Source organism: Rutilus rutilus (assembly GCF_951802725.1).
Source record: "Rutilus rutilus genome assembly, chromosome: 12".
NCBI classification, from domain to species: Eukaryota; Metazoa; Chordata; class Actinopteri; order Cypriniformes; family Leuciscidae; genus Rutilus; species Rutilus rutilus.
Genome location: NC_140217.1, coordinates 30,217,393 through 30,235,547, shown reverse-complemented (window position 1 = coordinate 30,235,547; position 18,155 = coordinate 30,217,393). Strand labels below are relative to the sequence as shown.

Below are 18,155 nucleotides of genomic sequence, written 5' to 3'. Positions count from 1 at the left end.
TATGCCATGTATGGAAACAAAAAGGCATTTGCATTGTAAATCATTTGATGTCACACTATACTGTTTTCTCCTTATATGTATTATAGGCTACACTGCTTTGAATTTAATAATATATATTTTTTTACATATATAATATATATAGGCTAATATATAATAGCAATGCAGATAAAAACAACTCCATCAACTCAATATTAAACATAGATCCCAATTGTACCATATCAGTAGCCTACAAATACATATTTATTTATTTATTTGGGAGTGGCTATTAATGGTCTGTTGAGTTCTGCTTGTGTCTGAAATACATAAGCAGCATTATATAAGCTTTTAGCATAAGCTCCCTGCCCTTTATTTAAACTGCTCAGGACTCATATCTTAAATCCAATATGACATAGCAGCTCTGCAAGTGTTTACCCTACATTTACTTAGGGCTCTTTCACCATGACATCAAAATGGTTCATTATGGAATATGCCATATTTATTATAAATGATTTATCTCTGCACAGTGCACATTATTATTATTTTAATGCATGTGTCCTTAAAATCTTTAATCAAAATAACTTCCCATCCTGACATCTCGGCTGCGTCCGAAATCACATACTCTCTTGACTATGGGGTTCTATTTGTGCCAAAAATGAATTGACTGCTTTGTGCTTTGCATGATATTTATTTGTCCTTGTCAACAGTCAGTGCCTAGTTGTTCAGGGAAATTAGTATATGTTGATCTGTATGTTCTCTGTTAATGTCAATTTGTTCTGTTGTTGTCATCTTGCTTTGCTGTCCTTAATGTCGTCCTGTTTTGTTGTCCTTACTGTTATCTTGTCATCATTACTGTCATCTTGTTCTGACGTCTTGTTCTGTTGTCCTGTTCTGTCGTCCAAACTGTTATCTTGTTGTCGTTACTGTCGTCCTTGCTGGAGTTTTGATCTGTTATCTTGCTCTGTTATCCTTACTATCCTTTAAACTGTTTCAAATTTTGTGTATTGTGTACATACGCAGACACAGACCTCAGGCAAAGCTGTCAAAATTAAAGCAAAGTAGGTTTACAAAAAAAGTACATTTACAAAATAATTCCATTGATGTGAGAAGGTTAGGAGAAGCATGGGGATACCTCTAGCTCTTATAACAAGATGACAGTAAGGACAACAGAGCAAGCTGACAGTAAGGTCGACAGAACAGGACGACAGTTATGACAACAAGATAACAAGACGACAGTAAGGACAACCGAGCAAGATAACAGGACGACTGAACAGGACGACAGTAAGGACAACAAAGCAAGATGACAGAACGACAGAACAATACGAAATAAACAGAGAACATACACATCAACATATACTAATTCATGACTGTTGACAAGGACAAATGTAGAACAAAGCACAAAGCAGTCGACTCATTTTTGGCACAAATGTAACCCCATTAAAGGGTTAGGGTTTTTTCTTGTTCGAGAACCCGTCTCAGTCACAATAGGAAAGAAAAGACTATCGCAACTTCCATGCCAACTTTAAAAAGACTACCTGACCAACAGCACAACAAAAACAGCATTAAGTAGGCTACTGCTCCAACATCTCCACAAGGAGGCAGCGATGATCATCTTTAAACGAATTGTATGTATTTACTGTAAAAGCAATGTGATTTTTTTTGCATGATCTATAAAACATTAATTGAAAAATCACACATTTAGCCAACCGTAAAAACATTTTTACTCTCCTGTGCCTAGGCTAACGATTCATTGGCTGCATGTTTGGTTGTAGCCTATTTAACATTCGATTCAACAGTACAGTGTTACATCATCAACAGTTTCCATTTGCTAATTAGATGATACTATGTCTCTTTGTGCAGAAGCTTTTAAAGATGTGAGACAGAGAATGATGAGTCAGCACGGTGTGTCAGATATTTCACGGCACAGTTGCTTTCACCACCCTTTTATGTTTCCTTGAGGCTCAAGCTCTCATAAATGCCAAGTTTGCCAACCATAAATCATTCTCTGCCTGAAGCTTTAAATCAAAGAGTTTGTTTTCACTCAAATCCCCTTCTAACTTGAGAATAGTTGATGCTGTTATTTAGACATCTTAAATTAAGTAATCTGACACAAGAGTTACATTTAAAACTTGTTACTTTTTATTGAAATGGGTTGCATATCTATTTTGATCATACATTAGCTCTTGCATTTTGCTGACAGTTAGCCGTTTCATATATATATATACACATACATACATAATTATAATCTAGAATATTTTTCTGTGATTGCATGTAGACAATCAAAACTCACCAGTGCCCGTCACTGATGTCACTCTGACTGTGCTCCATTTAGAGTGACCTAAATCCAGTGAAGCATTATTCATGATGCACATGATTCTACGGCAAGCTTCCAGAAACACTCATACCAGTGACTCCTGTTCCATCGTACCTGAAATGCATATGATTCCTAAAATCCTTCATTGAAAAAGTAGAACACTTAAATAAGCAGTTAGTTTAGTAATGTTTAATGGTATACATGTTGACCTCTGTGAGCCATAGATTCTAACTAATCCAACCCTATTAAACACAACCCTTCTTCCACTCATCAATCCAGAAAACAGAATGAAATGACTTATGAACATATGATGTGCCTGCATGTATATTGTATTGTATTATATTATACATTATATTGTATTATATATTATCTCAAGTCTCAGTTTGACCATTCTAAATGGTTGTGATGTCTTGGTCTGCGTTTTAGGGTTGTTATGTTCTGAAATATCCTTAAAAACTGGCAAATGAGTTCAACAAACCATACATAACTAGATGTACATATCACTAAAGATATATCTCAATTATTCAACAAATTGTATTCTGTCAAAAATATAGACTATTTTAGGAAGTTTGATGGTTTAATATGACACTAACAATCAAACAGGCGCTATTTATATATTACAGTAACAATTTTTATGTAACAAAAGTATTTGTTAAAAAAAGATTTGTTTGGAACATTCAAAAACTGTTTTCAAGATTGATAATCATAATTGATAATAATTGAGCACCAAATCAGCATATTAGAATGATTTCTGAAGGATCGTGTAACACTGAAGACTTATGTTAATGGCTGCAGAAAATTCAGCTTTGCCATAACAAGAATACATCAATTTTAAAATAGAAAACTGTTATTTTGAATTGTAATAATATTTCACAATATTACTGATTTTACTGTATTTTTGATCAAATAAATGCAGATGCTTATTTACAAAATATTAAAAATCTTCATTATTCCAAAATTCATCAATGAAGCATGATACAAGCAAAACATGATTATGAGAACAGATTAGTGCATTATGGACACTACCACCACAACTATACCATTATTTAAACCAATTAAATATATTATCTTTTGAAAATGATTGTGCCATACAGCGCTTCTATTTAATATGACATTCAAATTGACATTCAATATAAATGAGGAAATAGGCTGGAAGTGATATTTATTACATATATAAATGTATTAATAAAACATTTAAAAGGGTGTTTAGTTGAGAAGCATCACAAGACACACATTTATGGTTATGTAATGACCTGATAAAGCTGTTTTCCCTGCATCATCAGGGTCAGTGAGTACATAGACTCCCCCGTCATATTAACACACAAACAGAAGACCCTCCCCCCAGTGCATACCATGACCATAGACTGCACATTCCCATCCCCACTGTCTCCTCGGCTTGCGCTCTTCAAGACTCTTTCTGTCATTATTCCAAGCTTAAATATGCAGTTTTCCTCCTTTGGTGGAGCCAATATACTTAGCATTTTTTCATGACCATTGTAATAGTTTTTATTGTGAGAACTGACAGTAGGTAAGGCCCAAAATTGTCAGTATTATCAATATTGTCAGTCTAGCAGGTAGGTGTTTGGGTGTTAGTGTATGGGAACAAAGTGTCCTCTGGCTCTCACGCATGACTGCCAAATAAATACAGTGGATAACAGCAGTCTATGGAAGGTGATCGCTTTGTTTTAAGAGGGGATTTATCTTGTCTGAACTGATTAGTATAATGTGGCTGTTTGTGGTCTCAGGCGGCAAAAATCAGACAAGCATTTAGTAGCCGGGCCGTGGAAATCAAACTGAAGTCCGGTCACATCACCATGACTCTGGACTAAAGGATTACATTAGGATTTGTTTAGTCTGTCAGGGCTTAAACAAGCACATATGCTGTTGGTCCTCCGCATGCAGCCAAAACAGAGCCTACCCGCCGAGGCATGGATTCTACAAGACCCCCTGAAGGTGTTCTGTGGTTTCTGGCACCAAGACGTTAGCAGCAGATCCTTCATGTCCTGTAGGTTGCTTGATGGAGCCTCTGTGAATCTAACATTTTGATCCCACAGATGCTCAATTGAATTGAGATCTGGGGAATTTTGAGGCCGGAGCAACACCTTGAACTCTTCATCATGTTCCTCAAACCATTCCTGAACAATGGGTGCAGTGTGGAAGGGTGCTTTATCCCGCTGAGAGAGGTCACATCCACCAGGGAATACCATTGGTCAGAACATTGCTCAGGCTTGTCGTCCCACAGTGCCATCACTTCCCCAGGTGCACCCGTACAGGTGATGTAAAAGAAAAAGGGACTCATCGAACCAGGCGACCTTCTTCCACTGCTCCAAGGTCCAGTTCTGATGCCCAAGTGTCCATGTAGGCGCTTTAGACAGATTAGATGCACTGTGTGTTGCGACACATTCCTCCCATAACACCATTAAAATTTGTGTGTGACTTGAGCCACAGTAGAACTTCTGCTGGCTCAGACCAGCATCAATGAGCCTTGGGTGTCCAACACCCTGTCGCCGGTTTGTCCTTCCTTGGACCACTGTTGGTAAATTCTCACCACTGCTGAATGGTAGCAACCCACAAGACTTTCAGAGATACTCTGATCTAATCACCTTGCCAAATGACAATTTGGCCCTTGTGGCTCAGATCTTTATTCCTGCATCCAACATGTTAATTACAAGAACTGTTTGTTTGCTCAATTAATCTACCCAGACCTTAATATGACAGATGATCAATGATATTGGCTTGACCTGTGACTGGTCATAATGTTTTGGCTCATCACAGTATATTGTACAACATCTAGTATTATGTTTCGACAACAGATAATCTTTAATCTATTCAGTGTAATTTATACCGGTTTGTCCTGACAATGGTAGACAGGATGGCGCTAGTTTTGCAACTGCAACACTGCACCTTTAAAACAACTTCAAATGTAAATATGTTAGAAAAACTCTATTGTATTCTGTAAATTGTCATTTTAAAGAGTAACATTAAAAACACACGCAAGTTTTGCTTTTACATGGTTTATTGATCCAAAACATCAAAACAATAAGAGATGCCACCCAAAAGAGTGAAGCTTTCCACACAGCTCTAGTGTGCTTTACACAAAGGAAAGTCTGTAAAAAAAAAAAAAAAAAAGTCAGACTTTCACACAAAAAGCACAAAGTGCTCCACAAAAAGGTCATTAAATGAGCACAAAAGAGTAACAAAAACATTAAGGTCTGAAGAGGCTAGTTAAGCAGAGCAGCATCACATAGGAAAGGTTGCATAGACGAGTGCGTTGTACAGTCAAAATTGGACCACAAGGAAGACAAAGAAAAACATAATGGGCAAAAGAGAGGATACAAGAGGAAGTGAGCTTCTATTATGCTTGGTTCACTCTCCTCAGCGCAAGTGCAGTCTAATACTGTGGTTCGTCTGACTGCTATGACAAAATTCTGTTTCTGCCCTCTGAAACATCCAAACTGAAAAGAGGAGTAACTGAGTGAACAATAAAGAAAATGTAAAAACATTTACCAACTCTCACCAGGATTAACTGACCCTCATTAAGCATACAATCATTTAAAATGCCGTTCGGGAAAATAAATGTAAAAAAAAAAAAAAAAAAAATGCTCCCATTAAAGACAAAAAGGATTTCCTGATTGAAATGTGAACATATAAAAAGTAACAGAACCATTTTTGTTCCCAAGTGAAGAACCATACGGCCCAGAATATTACAACACCTTAAACCTGAGGGTGATTCAATCCCACAAAAATTAAATAAAAATCTTGATCTCACAAGCCTCAAGTTTCTACAGCAGACAGCAATAAGCAAAAAAAAAAAAAAAAAAGGAAATAAAAGGTACTAAAAGTTTGACATTATAGATTTATTATTCAAAAAAATATAAATAAATAAACCATCTGGAAAACATTAACTACTATTCTCTCCAAAAAACCAAGCACTGCTAGCTCATTTAGTGAAGTAGTTACTAAACCACAAGAGTGTTGAGGTAGAATTATAGCACACACAAACTGTCAAGCAAAATCACACTTGGAAACAGTCAAACACACACAGACACACCAACTTGTTCTCTATGAAGCATTTAGGATGTGGATGCAAGAATACAAAGGTATCATTTTGAAGCTCCCATCCTGTTTTTGAGAACACAAGTAATCAGCTAACAAAAAGGAAATATTCATAATCAACCCATAACCTTCTCTTCCAAGTCCAAAAACAACTAATCTGTGAAACTGTATAAGTGTATGTGTGTGTCTGTGCAGTAGGGATGTTCACACGGTTTTACATAGTAGACAGTGGCATTATAAATGGACACCAGAATCAATCAATCTTTTTGGGCAAAAAAAAAAAAAAAAAAAAAAAAATCTCACACAATGTAAAACTGGCACCTAAAAGGTTAAACTACACACGCCTAATATGTAAAGTGTTTAAATATTAAAATCTTGGAGAATGTACTGCATGTTTAAAAGATAAAGCTGTAAAACAAAACAACCTAAAAGAAAATCTCAATATCACTAGACTTCAAGGCACCAGAATAAATCTGCATTCAAGGAGGGGGGGAAATCTCAATACTGGGCTTAGGCTTAAGATGAGCATTTTAATAGCAATTTAAAATCAAGTTTTGAAAGTTAGTCTTTAATTATAATTTCAGCTATTGCGATGCGACATAGCAGAGATAAATATTATCAAGTCCAATTAAGACCAACTGGTTGGACAAGTGTAAGACTATGAAGCTTGTTTGGTGACGTGATGAGCTCAAAATGTAGTCAAGTATCTAGTATTGCAATCTTTGTATTGCAATTAAAAAAACAAAAAAAAACAAAACATATATATAATCACTGAAACCTAACATCTGTGAATTGTTTGTGAAAAAAACTTTAATGTTTACTGCTCCTAAAACTTGATAAAATAACTGAAATACTTCTGTTGACTGTTATTTATGGCAAAAGATTGTATTGAGAACATGAGCAACTAGGGAAGCTCCATGAACAATTTTAGAGTCCTAGTCCTTCAGTAAGACTAATAAATAGCTTGCTTGTTTTAGCTTGATTGTACTCACTGTATCACAACATTGTTTTTAGCTTTACTTCACTTTTAGTGACGTAACTGATGATTGAGTCAGGCTGAACACTTCTGGGCTTGCTGAATGATTCGTTTAAATCACTACTGTAAACAAAAAACGTGAAAGGTCAGTTGAAAATCTATTTGTATTGATGTTCAAGTTGAGCACTTCGTACTCTTCACATTAAATCCGCAATGGAAGATTCACAGTTGTCCAAGCAATGTGGTCCCTTCTGGGCTGATGTGGAAAGGGAAAACCTAAAAAGAATGAAAAGAAAAACAAAGAAAAACAAGTCATTAGAATTGGTGCTTAAAATAGTCACACATTTGATAAGGACTTTTACTAAGAACATGAAAAAAAAAAAAAAAACTAAAATTGCAAATAAATATAAAACAGATGAAGAAAAAACATGTTTTGACCAATTCACTTTCATGATTTTTCAGTCATTCATTATTACTACTGCATAGGGCTGCCCCTAATAGTCGACTTGAAGAGGCTATTGGTCATCCAAAATGTTATTAGACTGTTAGCGGGAAGAGGCAAAAAAAAAAAAAAAAAATTTTTTTTTAAAATTCACACAGTCCGTGATGGAAAGATTGTTAACGGCAGGAAATCCAAAATGCCTACCATTCATCGACCTCAAATATGGCTTATCACTTGAAACATCCAAGTAGTAGCAACTTTACAAGTCCGCTCGCACTAATGTTAACCTAGATAAATGTGCGCTATTAGGCGCATATCTGTGTTTGTGTGGAGAGAGCGCTTACTGCATGATATACAGGCGCCGGCGCCATCACTTGTTTTTAATTTAAAATACTCCGTCATTTTTAGTCATACAGATAAGAGTAATGCAAACTGTAAAGGGTCTACCTTTATTTCTGTAAACCTACAACAACAACAAAACGTTGTGCTTTTGTAAAATAATGAAAACAATCAGGATGCGCTTTCTGCCGTCTGTGGACTTGAGCACGTCTGCCGTCTGTGAACTTGAGCACGTCACAAAAATGAACGGAAACTCAGTGTATACTTGCCTCGCAATATATAGAAAGCTTGAAATGTCTACTTTTAAATGAACCAATTCAAGTGGAAAACAAATATTCTCAGATTATGTCATCCGTATGAAACGTGCATGTATGCGTGTCCACTACTGCGGAGATGACGAGTCAGCATCGTCGACTTAATCTCTGCAGCCGAAAACACAGAAATGATATAGCTATAGGCACTTAAAGGCTCACTGTTATGATTTATGGCTTTTTAATGTAAACATGCTATTAGTCGACTAATCACTTAAATTAACGACTACTAGTCAAGGCCCGAGGGAAGCCCTGCTACTGGGTAAGGATTTCAAAAACAGCAATTCCCATCCAATTAAATCATGATTTCCTGATATTTCCAGGTTTCCACTGACCATAGGAACCCAGATGAGAGAAAACCACACTTTTCACAAAAAGAGAAAAAGAAAAAGAAAGAGAAAAAGAAAAGAGGGGCCATCTTTTGAGTGACAGGCAAAAAAAAAAAAAAAAACAGGAGTGGTGATGTCATGATAGCGTTGCATAATGCCTCAAATGGGTCCGAATCTCAAGATTGCTTGTTGAGCAACCAGATTTACAAGCATTCAAACACAAATAATAAAAGTCTTTGCAGGCTATCTGTCATTAATCAGCACGAGTGCAGCTTGATCTCAGCTACATACAGTATAAAGACCTCACCCCTCCTCCTCATATCCTGCAGCTCAAACTATGTGCTGAGTCAGGAATAGCTATTAAAGCCCCGCTGCAGTCACCCGAACTACAAACCACACGCTCTCACGCTATACACACCACTGTCTGGAAGCAAATTAGCCAAGAGGCTCCATGCACGCAGTATTCTATTCCGCTTTGAATGTAGCAACGGTAGGAGAAGGAGAGGGGGGATGGTCAACAAAAGACGACTGGAGGGAGAAGCAGACAGCTGTAATGTCCTCATAATGGCTGGAGAACTCACAAGCCCCCTGCCTTAATATTTAAGTGACTGATATTCAACCCTAAAATACATCAATTTAAATGCTATGTTGAACCAATCCAACTTAAAAACAAAACATTTTGCAGTTTTACTATGAAAAAAATGAATGATGTGCAGATATTAAAAGTGTGGTCAATATCAATACACTGTTAATTATATTAATGCTACTAAGCACTAAAAGGTCGATATTTAAATCAAATAGTACATATTGTGCATCCCTAATGCAGCACTACCTTTAGTCTAAATTCTGGTCTCTGCAAGGAACTGTCAGTTGTGTGTGGCATGTCAAAACAAAAATCTTTCCATCTTTGAAATAGGAACAACTCCCAGTCTCCTGGTCTGCCTGATGAGCACTGTCCCCCGGGGCAAAGGGTATGGAAAAGAGAGAGAGAGAATAAGGGATGGGGAGTGTTAAAGGAGGGGTGGTGGTGAATGGGTGTGGTTGTATAACAGCTATCCCAGCATGCACTTTTAAAAACAAAAGAGGCTCTTATAGCACGCCAACAGGAGCTCTCTGAACGTCTGTGAGAGAATCACATCATGATAGAGTCCGGCGGTCGAAACACATAACACTAGAAATAAGTTAAAAACAACAGAAACAACTGGCAATATATCCCGCATTGCTGTGGAAAGACAATGAAGATGTTATCCAAAATCGATAACTTATAATTGTAACGTATTACGTATGATATTGCAGAAGTGTGCAGTGCATTGTTTTACTTAGATTCAAAACCTAGAATATCACGTCTTATTTTTTTCCACCCCACTCATGGTAACTCATCAAAATAATCACACCCCTGGGACAGCCGTGTGGAAATAGAGATGATGTTGTTAAGGATGCATCACTATTAAAATTCTGGCTGATATCACCGATAAATGCCATGCCAAATGTTATAAACTCAAGACTAATAAGTTTAAAACAACTTTAAAACGCCCTAAAAACTGTTACAGTATCTCACGAAAGTGAGTACACCCCTCACATTTCACATTAGGCCTATATCTTCTCAAGGGACAATACTTTGAAATATTTCCAAGTTTCATTTCTAGAGTAGTCAATGTGCTGCTTGTATAGCAGTATATATTTACTGTCCTCTGAAAATAACTCATCATACAGCCATCATTGTCAAAATAGCTGGCAACAAAAGTGAGTACAAAGTGATAATAGCTGTACGTCGTTTAACCATGCAAAGCCACATGTCCTATTCATCATTTTCATGTTTTTGTCTGCTTGACAGGACAATACAAATTTGTGTATCTTGTATTAGAGCAGTTAAAATGTGTGCTTTGAGTACAGTTCTCTCATGCTGACCACTGGATGTTCAACATGGCACCTCATGGCAAAGAACTCTCTAAGGATTTGAGAATTAGAATTGTTGCTCTCCACAAAGTTGACCTAGGCTATAAGAAGATCGGTAAATACCCTGAAACTGAGTTACAGTGCAGGCCAGGGTCATACAGAGGTTTTACAAGACGGGTCCCACTTGGAACAGGCCTCGCAAGGGTCAATCAAAGAAGTTGAGTCCTCGTGCTGTGTGTCAGGTGCAGAAGCTGGCTTCAAAAAACAGATGCATGAGTGCTGCCAGCATTGCTTTAGATGTTGCAGAAGCGGAAGGTCAGCTTGTCAGTGCTCGGACCATACGCTGCACACTGTAACAAGTCGGTTTGCATGGCCGTCGTCCCAGAAGGAAGCCTCTTCTGAAGCTGGCTCACAAGAAAGCCCACAAACAGTTTGCTGAAAGCAACCTGTCCAAGAGCATGAATTACTGGAACCATGTCCTGTGGCCTGATGAGACTAAGATAAACCGTTTGGCTCAGATGGTGTCCAGCATGTGTGGCGACGCACTGGTGAGGAGAACCAAGTCTTATGTCTTGCCTACAGTCAAGCATGGTGGTGATAGCATCATGGTCTGGGGCTGCATGAGTACTGCTGGTACTGGGGAGCTGCGCTTCATTGAGGGAAACATGGATTCCAACATGTACGGCTACATTCTGAAGCACAACATGATGCCCTTCCTTCAGAAACTGGGCCGAACGGTGTGATAACGACCCCAAACACACCGTCAAGATGACAACTGCCTTGCTGAGGAAGCTGAAGGTGAAGGTGATGGAGTGGCCAAGTATGTCTCCAGACCTGAACCCTATTGAGCACTGTGGGGCATCCTCAAGCGGAAGGTGGAGAAGCGCCATGTGTCTAACATCCAGCAGCTCCATGATGTCATTATGGAGGAGTGGAAGAGTGTCCCAGCAACAATCTGTGCAGCTCTGGTGAACTCCATGCCTAGGAGGATTACGGCAGTGCTACATAACAATGTTGCTCACACAAAATATTGACACTTTGAACAAAGTTTTGACATGTTCACTTAGGGTGTACTCACTTTTGTTGCCAGCTATTTTGACAAAAATGGCTGTATGTTGAGTTATTTTCAGAGGACAGTAAATATATACTGCTATACAAGCAGCACATTGACTACTCTATACTCTATAAAATATATCCAAGTTTCATTTCTATAGTATTGTCCCTTGAGAAGATATAGCCTACATGTTTGCTGAAATGTGAGGGGTGTACTCACTTTTGTGAGATACTGTACATGTGCGAGCACACACACACATCAGATCACTCCAAAATGCACTCTTTAATGGTAATGTGCTCCTCAAGAAATAGAGCATTTAAGGGGTAAATAATAATTGGCAAAATCTATCGTTATCATTTTAACCTGGTACTAGATGATGATCTAAATATTAAAACAGGCAAAAACAATTGAACACACAATATCAACCATTGTAGTTATTTTTGCTGGAAATAAGGTTATGGTGCCAACTTTTTGGATGCCATTGAAATTTCACAATTCTTGAATTCTAACTAATATAGGCCGAAGTAAAAAGTAAACAGTCAGTAATAAAATAAGAACTAGGACAAGTAAACGCAATGGAACAAAGATGCAGATTTTCTACTGGCTGTCACATTTCTATTGGTATATCGCTCACCCCTGTGTGTAAATGTGTTTGTCTTTAAGAAAGATAATATAGTATAGTATTGTTATTACTGCATCTGGAAACATGAACCTTCACACAAAAACATAAAAGCCCAAAACACCCATATCTGTACATTTATGGAAACTTCACTGGCAAAGACATACCTGTGTGTGCATTCAGGTCAAAGTTCAGATTTTACGCTGCACATGTGACCTTTCCCATTCTGCTGTGTAGCTCTAATGCGTCTGGTCGGTCCTGAGGATTGACAGCCAGCATGTCCTGCAAAAGTTTCCGGAGCGCCTCGGACATGTGTGAGCGTCTGCGCTGGGGAATACTCAACACCATCTTTGGGTTCTCCAGAAGCGCCTCTCCAACCGGGACAATGTCAGAACCCTGCCGCACATACGTCCCGAGCAGTTCCCTCTTCGATTCAGCGTCAATGAACGTGATTCTCTCGATCATGGCCCAGATGATAATGCCCAGAGCAAAAATGTCTGCTTTGGCTGTGTAATGTCCTTCCCACACCTCCGGTGCCATGTAAAAGTCCGAGCCGCATGCCGATGACAGCCAGAACTTGTTGATGTTAATACTATTCTTGTTTTTGTCTCGTCCCTCCTCTGGGTCTCGTACTCCGGCACCAAGACCAGCACAAACTTTGCTCAGTCCAAAATCAGCCACTTTCAACACAGGTGTGCCAGAACGCTGCGAAATGAGGATATTATCTGGTTTAAGGTCCCTGTGAACAATGTTGTTTTGATGCAGGAATGCCACAGCGCTGCTCAGCTGCATCATGAAGCTGGCATTGGTGCAGGGATCAGGCTGACGAGACAGGATGAACTGATTCAGATCCCCTCCCTCGCAGAACTCCATTACAAACCAGAGGTAGCAGGGCTCATCAGGACATGACAATACACGCTCACCTGAAAGTACACAAAAAAAACATACCTAGAGATTAATATAATTGAGTGTGTTCAAATCAGTTAACAATGTTAACAAATAAGAATGTTCCTTTCCCTAATAAGCACATGCCTCTGCAGGCATTAAATTGTGGCTGTAACATAAACCAGAGACTGTATAAGGCAAGGCAGAGAAGGTCCACTCATTAATGAATGGGAGAAGTTGTAATGCTCAATATAGCAGCTGTAGTTTCGCCTTACAGTTTAAAGCACCAATCCTCTTTTATGTCTTGCTGTGCAGTTGAAAGAGCCAATCTTTTTCTTTGTTTACTCTAGAATGTGCATTAGCACAATTTATGACACCATTGTTGTCAAATTGCTGATTTGAAATGTGTAATTGCAATGTAACCTTTGACAAATTATTAGTTGTGTGAGCTGTACATGCATGCCTGGAAATAGCTGCCCAGGGTGTTATGAATATGGCCGTCAAGTGAACCGATTTGTCTCAAAGGAAGTTTGAGGTAAAGCTTTAGGCTTTTAAAGAAGGGTTTGGCCTTTGGCCCTTCACTATGTAACACACCAACATTCTGCTTTAGGAAAAGAAAAAAACAATACAGGAACAAAAACTGTGGGAAAACCTTGCACATAACATTAAAGTAAACATATTAAAAAGGTGAGAGAATGAGAGCACCAGACAAAAGGAGGAGTTAATGCAATGGAAGAATTGCTTTGTCATCAGTTTCAGAGGCTGAATTGCAGTGGAACCAGTTTGAAGCCATTTTGGTTTCATCTCACAGGACTGGACTAGCTCCCATATGAACAACAAAGACTGATTTGTATTTCCTGATACAAGCCAAAGTGCCTTAGTGTAATTATAAATGTGGTCCTGTGCTTTCATGGGGTTTATTTTTATCACTTCCTATGTCTAAGCAAGCATTACCTGAATCTGCACATGCTGCTGTAAATATAAATAAAACATGTGAATCTCACGGTTCTTTTTCAAAGGTAAGGGTGCTATCATCACAACACCACAAAAAAAGTCTAAAGCCGGGCATACACTGTGCGATTTCAGCAATGTTTTTGGTAATATACAATCTCTCAATGTACGAGTAAATCGCATGCAATGTAAAGCCAAAGAGCTGCGACTTGACTGCTCACAATATACATGTGAAATAAACATGTGGGACCCATTCGCTTGTGCCGTGAGAAGCGGTTCCACTCGCATAGTTACACAAAATGCTTCGGGCGATAATTTTGGTTTATATTTCGTAATATATTAGTGCTGGGCAACGATTAATCGCATCCAAAATAAAAGTTTGTGTTTACATAATATATGTGTGTGTGTACTGTATATAATTATAATACACACATAATAAAGTACACACATATATATTATGTAAACACAAACTTTTATTTTGGATGTGATTAATCAAGGTTAATCGTTGCCCAGCACATATAGGCTAGTATAGCTATTTCATGCCGCCATGGTTTAATTTATGTTAAGGCCGGGAGACCGTTGATGTCAAGACGGCAAAGACAGAAGGCTGATCTAATGTTATGTTATTCTACTTAAAATGAAGAAAGTTATCAACATAACTGATAGGCTATTCAAAATGGTAAGCAAGCACTGCTTTGTTAACTTTTCGTATATCTGTACGCTTCTTGTGTATCCTTGTTTCGGTTTCACCTTTTGAATGACGAATATAGACTACTGATACCTGCTGATATAGACAGTTAATTCACTACAGTTGGCTGTAGTCTGTGATGTCCAGACGCAGGCGATGCGAGGCGACAAAACCGTCGGTTTCCGTCGCCGCTAGTTCTTTGAAGTCGGCTTGGACGAAGAAAGACTTAGAAATCAGCTCAAATTTGGACGACAATCAGTGTATGTCTGGCTTAAAGCATTGGTTCCCAACCCTGGTCCTGGAGTACCCCCAGCTCTGCACATTTTGTATATCTCCCTAATCAAACACACGTTTCAACTCATCAGCTCGTTAGTAGAGACTTCAAATATATATATATTAAGTAGTAAACAATGTTTTAGAAATAACTTTAGTATGAAGGTGGATTGTCTCAATATTGCGTTGTCCTGTTGTGAGAATCTTACTCAAGATTTAATTTATTGTTTTATTGTCTTACAAATTCCATACACTGTGCTGCACTTGAAGTTGCAGTGACTCAAAATACATCAAAATGTATTTGAGTAAAGCAAAAAATACTGACTACATCAGTAACAAAACACCTGTTATTTAAGCAAGAAGTAAAACCCCTAGCTTGACTGGTTGAAGAGTTAAGAGTGGGACTTTCAGTTATTTTCACATAACCAGGAGCTTTTAGCCTAAGCCATCATTTTTAGACATATACAATCATTTAAACAAAAACTGTTCACTACAGCAACACTTGACAATGAGACCACCATTTTCAGAATCACTTTGCTATATTTAAGACCGAAAACTTCGAAAAGTCAGAGACTACACTTTGAAGCACTTAAAATCACTTATTTATTCATAGATAGCATATAGCCCATCTAGAAGTTAAACAGCTCTTCCTACTTTCACTCCCATGTACACTAAATATAGACTAGGCCAACAGCTTCCAAGCAAATGCCTCAAGAACCACTAGGATTATACAGTACAAAAACCTACATCATGATTCAGATCTGCACGTGAAAGCAGTCACACAAAGAAGACAGTCCAACACATTAAGATTAATGAGATCGAATGGGCCTCGATGATCTGACCTAAATCACCACTGTCTCTCTTTCATTTGTAAGATCATTTACACAGTTGTCATGTGAGGAATCAAACTTCCTTCATTGTTCTAACCCGGGATAGACAGTGTGGAGAAGGTTTGACCCCAACGCCAGCACCTCCCCCACTTCCAAACTCAAGAGTTTCATAACCGAGAGGAGGAGGGTGGGGGAGGGCAAATCTGACCGACATTTGCCACATTCTTACATAAAATGTAAACAATCTTAATGTAGAACAAAGACATGCGCATTATAAACGTCCGGTGTCATCGCCGAACGCCATTTGACTCACTGCCAAACAATGGATTCTAACCGGTTTTGTTTCAGATTACAATGAGAAATTACTCAAACTTGACGTGATTCAGATTTTGAATGGCCAAAATGTCATTTCTACCAAATGAGTGAACTGTCACAAACAAAAGCTACTGTTAGCTCGTGGCAAACCATTCTTCAACCGCTGACCTTCTAGAACAAACATCTTACCTTTCAACGAGGTCTCCACCAACCTCAAATACTGCTTTGAACGCTTATTGCCATGGCTCATTTTCTGGGCCATCCCGTTCCTCTGGAGCACACACTCCTCCAGCTGCACCACATTCTCATGGCGTTTCTCCAGGCTGGTCAAAGCCCAAAACTCCGCCAGCGCCAACTCCACATTCTCAGGCGCGTCACAGCGCAGCTTCTTCACCGCCACTCTCGCACCTGATTTACGGGCAATGGCTTCGTACACAACGCCATAACTGCCCCTGCCAACTTCACGAAGCAAGCTGTACCGCGGTGCAAAAAGCCGTCGTTCAAGACCGCAATGTTTACCCCGGTCCAACTCGTCTCCCATTGTCTCATTGTCGTCGACGCTGAGCGAGCGCAGGACACTGGCGCTTTCGGTTCTGTTGCAAGCGTTCCGTGTCCGTTGCCGCTCTCTGTTCTTTGCCTCCATCCCGCCTCCTCACGTTTTGTGCGTGCGTTTGGAAATATCTTCCGCGTTCATATTTCTAGATCTTGAGGACGTTCAGCAGCTCTTAAATATTCTTTGACATCTGCATTTTTATCATACAGTAACAGTGCGTCTCGTCTCGTGATTGAATCACAGTCGAGCTTCTAGTCTGAACTGAATGAAGTGAGAACTTGACTGGATCATCTCACTTTCCTGTACAGGGGGGGGGGGGATTCTTGACCTATGAGAACACACGCAATGTAAACGCCTATTTTGGTACGTTAAATCAGTGGTGGTGGTGTTAAAATGTTGAGAGGTGATCCAAAAATAATTAAACCTCTTGCGTAATCACATATTTTAAATTAAATAACTTTGTATGCTTTCTTTGTATTTATGTGAGTTTCGTGCATTTGAAAATGAATGAGCGTCGCTTATACCATTTGACTAGGCTACATAAAATCAAAAGTTTTCAAGCATTTTAAAGGTATTATTTATTGCATTCTTTTTCTTTTCTATCATTCTTATAGTTGTGAATATCAAGAAGTTAGAAGTTAGGTTACTCAATTTGACCTGAACACCAACAGGCATGTTTGGCTATATAAATACCAAAATATTTTTGTATTAATTTAGAAATTAATAACTCCAATACACGTTCAGAAATACATGGGCTACATACAATCAACAAGGATCAGGCTATGTCCCAGTGGGAAACCTAAATACATGTAGTCATGTACATACGTGGACTGTTGTCACCCTTGTTGTGGACTAGATTTGGTTTAGTCCTTCCAGCATGTGCTCTACTACAGCTCAGCGCACACACGTGGTCAGACCGGGCCAGACACGCCGGGGAGCATTATGAGGCTTCCCATCAGTCGAACATAAATTAGAAATATTGTCACTTTTTTCTTTTATCTTTCTGCTATCCGTTTGATTAATATACATACAAATATTTGTAGTAAAATGTAAAAAGTGTATTTTTTTATTTATTATTTGTAAAAAGTTCTTTTTAAAGTTTATAATTTTGTTGAACTTAAATTTATATTTAATAATAATAATATTTGTTGGTTATTACAAGACGATAAGCTTTGCAGATAAAGTATATCAACGTTCAGATATTGATGGACAGGATTTACACGGATTACATAAGATGACAACATTATGAGGTGGCAGATGTTGTTGTTCATTCTCCTTTTAGAATAAACAAACATTGTCTTTGTTACTGTATTTATGTTGTTAACTATTTATGTGCATCTGCATATAA

At 38.4% G+C, this 18,155-nt stretch overlaps 1 protein-coding gene across 1 annotated transcript; it reads right to left on the bottom strand.

Annotated features, from left to right (window-relative positions):
* Positions 1-5,288: 5,288 nt before the first annotated feature.
* On the bottom strand, positions 5,289-17,111 carry stk35l (serine/threonine kinase 35, like). Its single transcript, XM_084424908.1, has 3 exons — positions 16,444-17,111; positions 12,480-13,235; positions 5,289-7,598 (listed from the first exon to the last, which is right to left on the bottom strand). Exons 1-2 carry the CDS (start codon positions 16,895-16,897, stop codon positions 12,511-12,513), a joined length of 1,179 nt encoding a protein of 392 aa, XP_084281034.1. The 5' UTR covers positions 16,898-17,111; the 3' UTR covers positions 5,289-7,598; positions 12,480-12,510.
* Positions 17,112-18,155: the final 1,044 nt, after the last annotated feature.

Bases quoted from the DNA above. Each gene is read 5' to 3' on its own strand.
- stk35l (XM_084424908.1), bottom strand. From the start codon at position 16,897: ATGGAGGCAAAGAACAGAGAGCGGCAACGGACACGGAACGCTTGCAAC. The intron at 13,236-16,443 runs GTAAGATGTTTG...GTGTACTTTCAG, and splicing joins GGTGGAGACCTCGTTGAAAG to GTGAGCGTGTATTGTCATGT.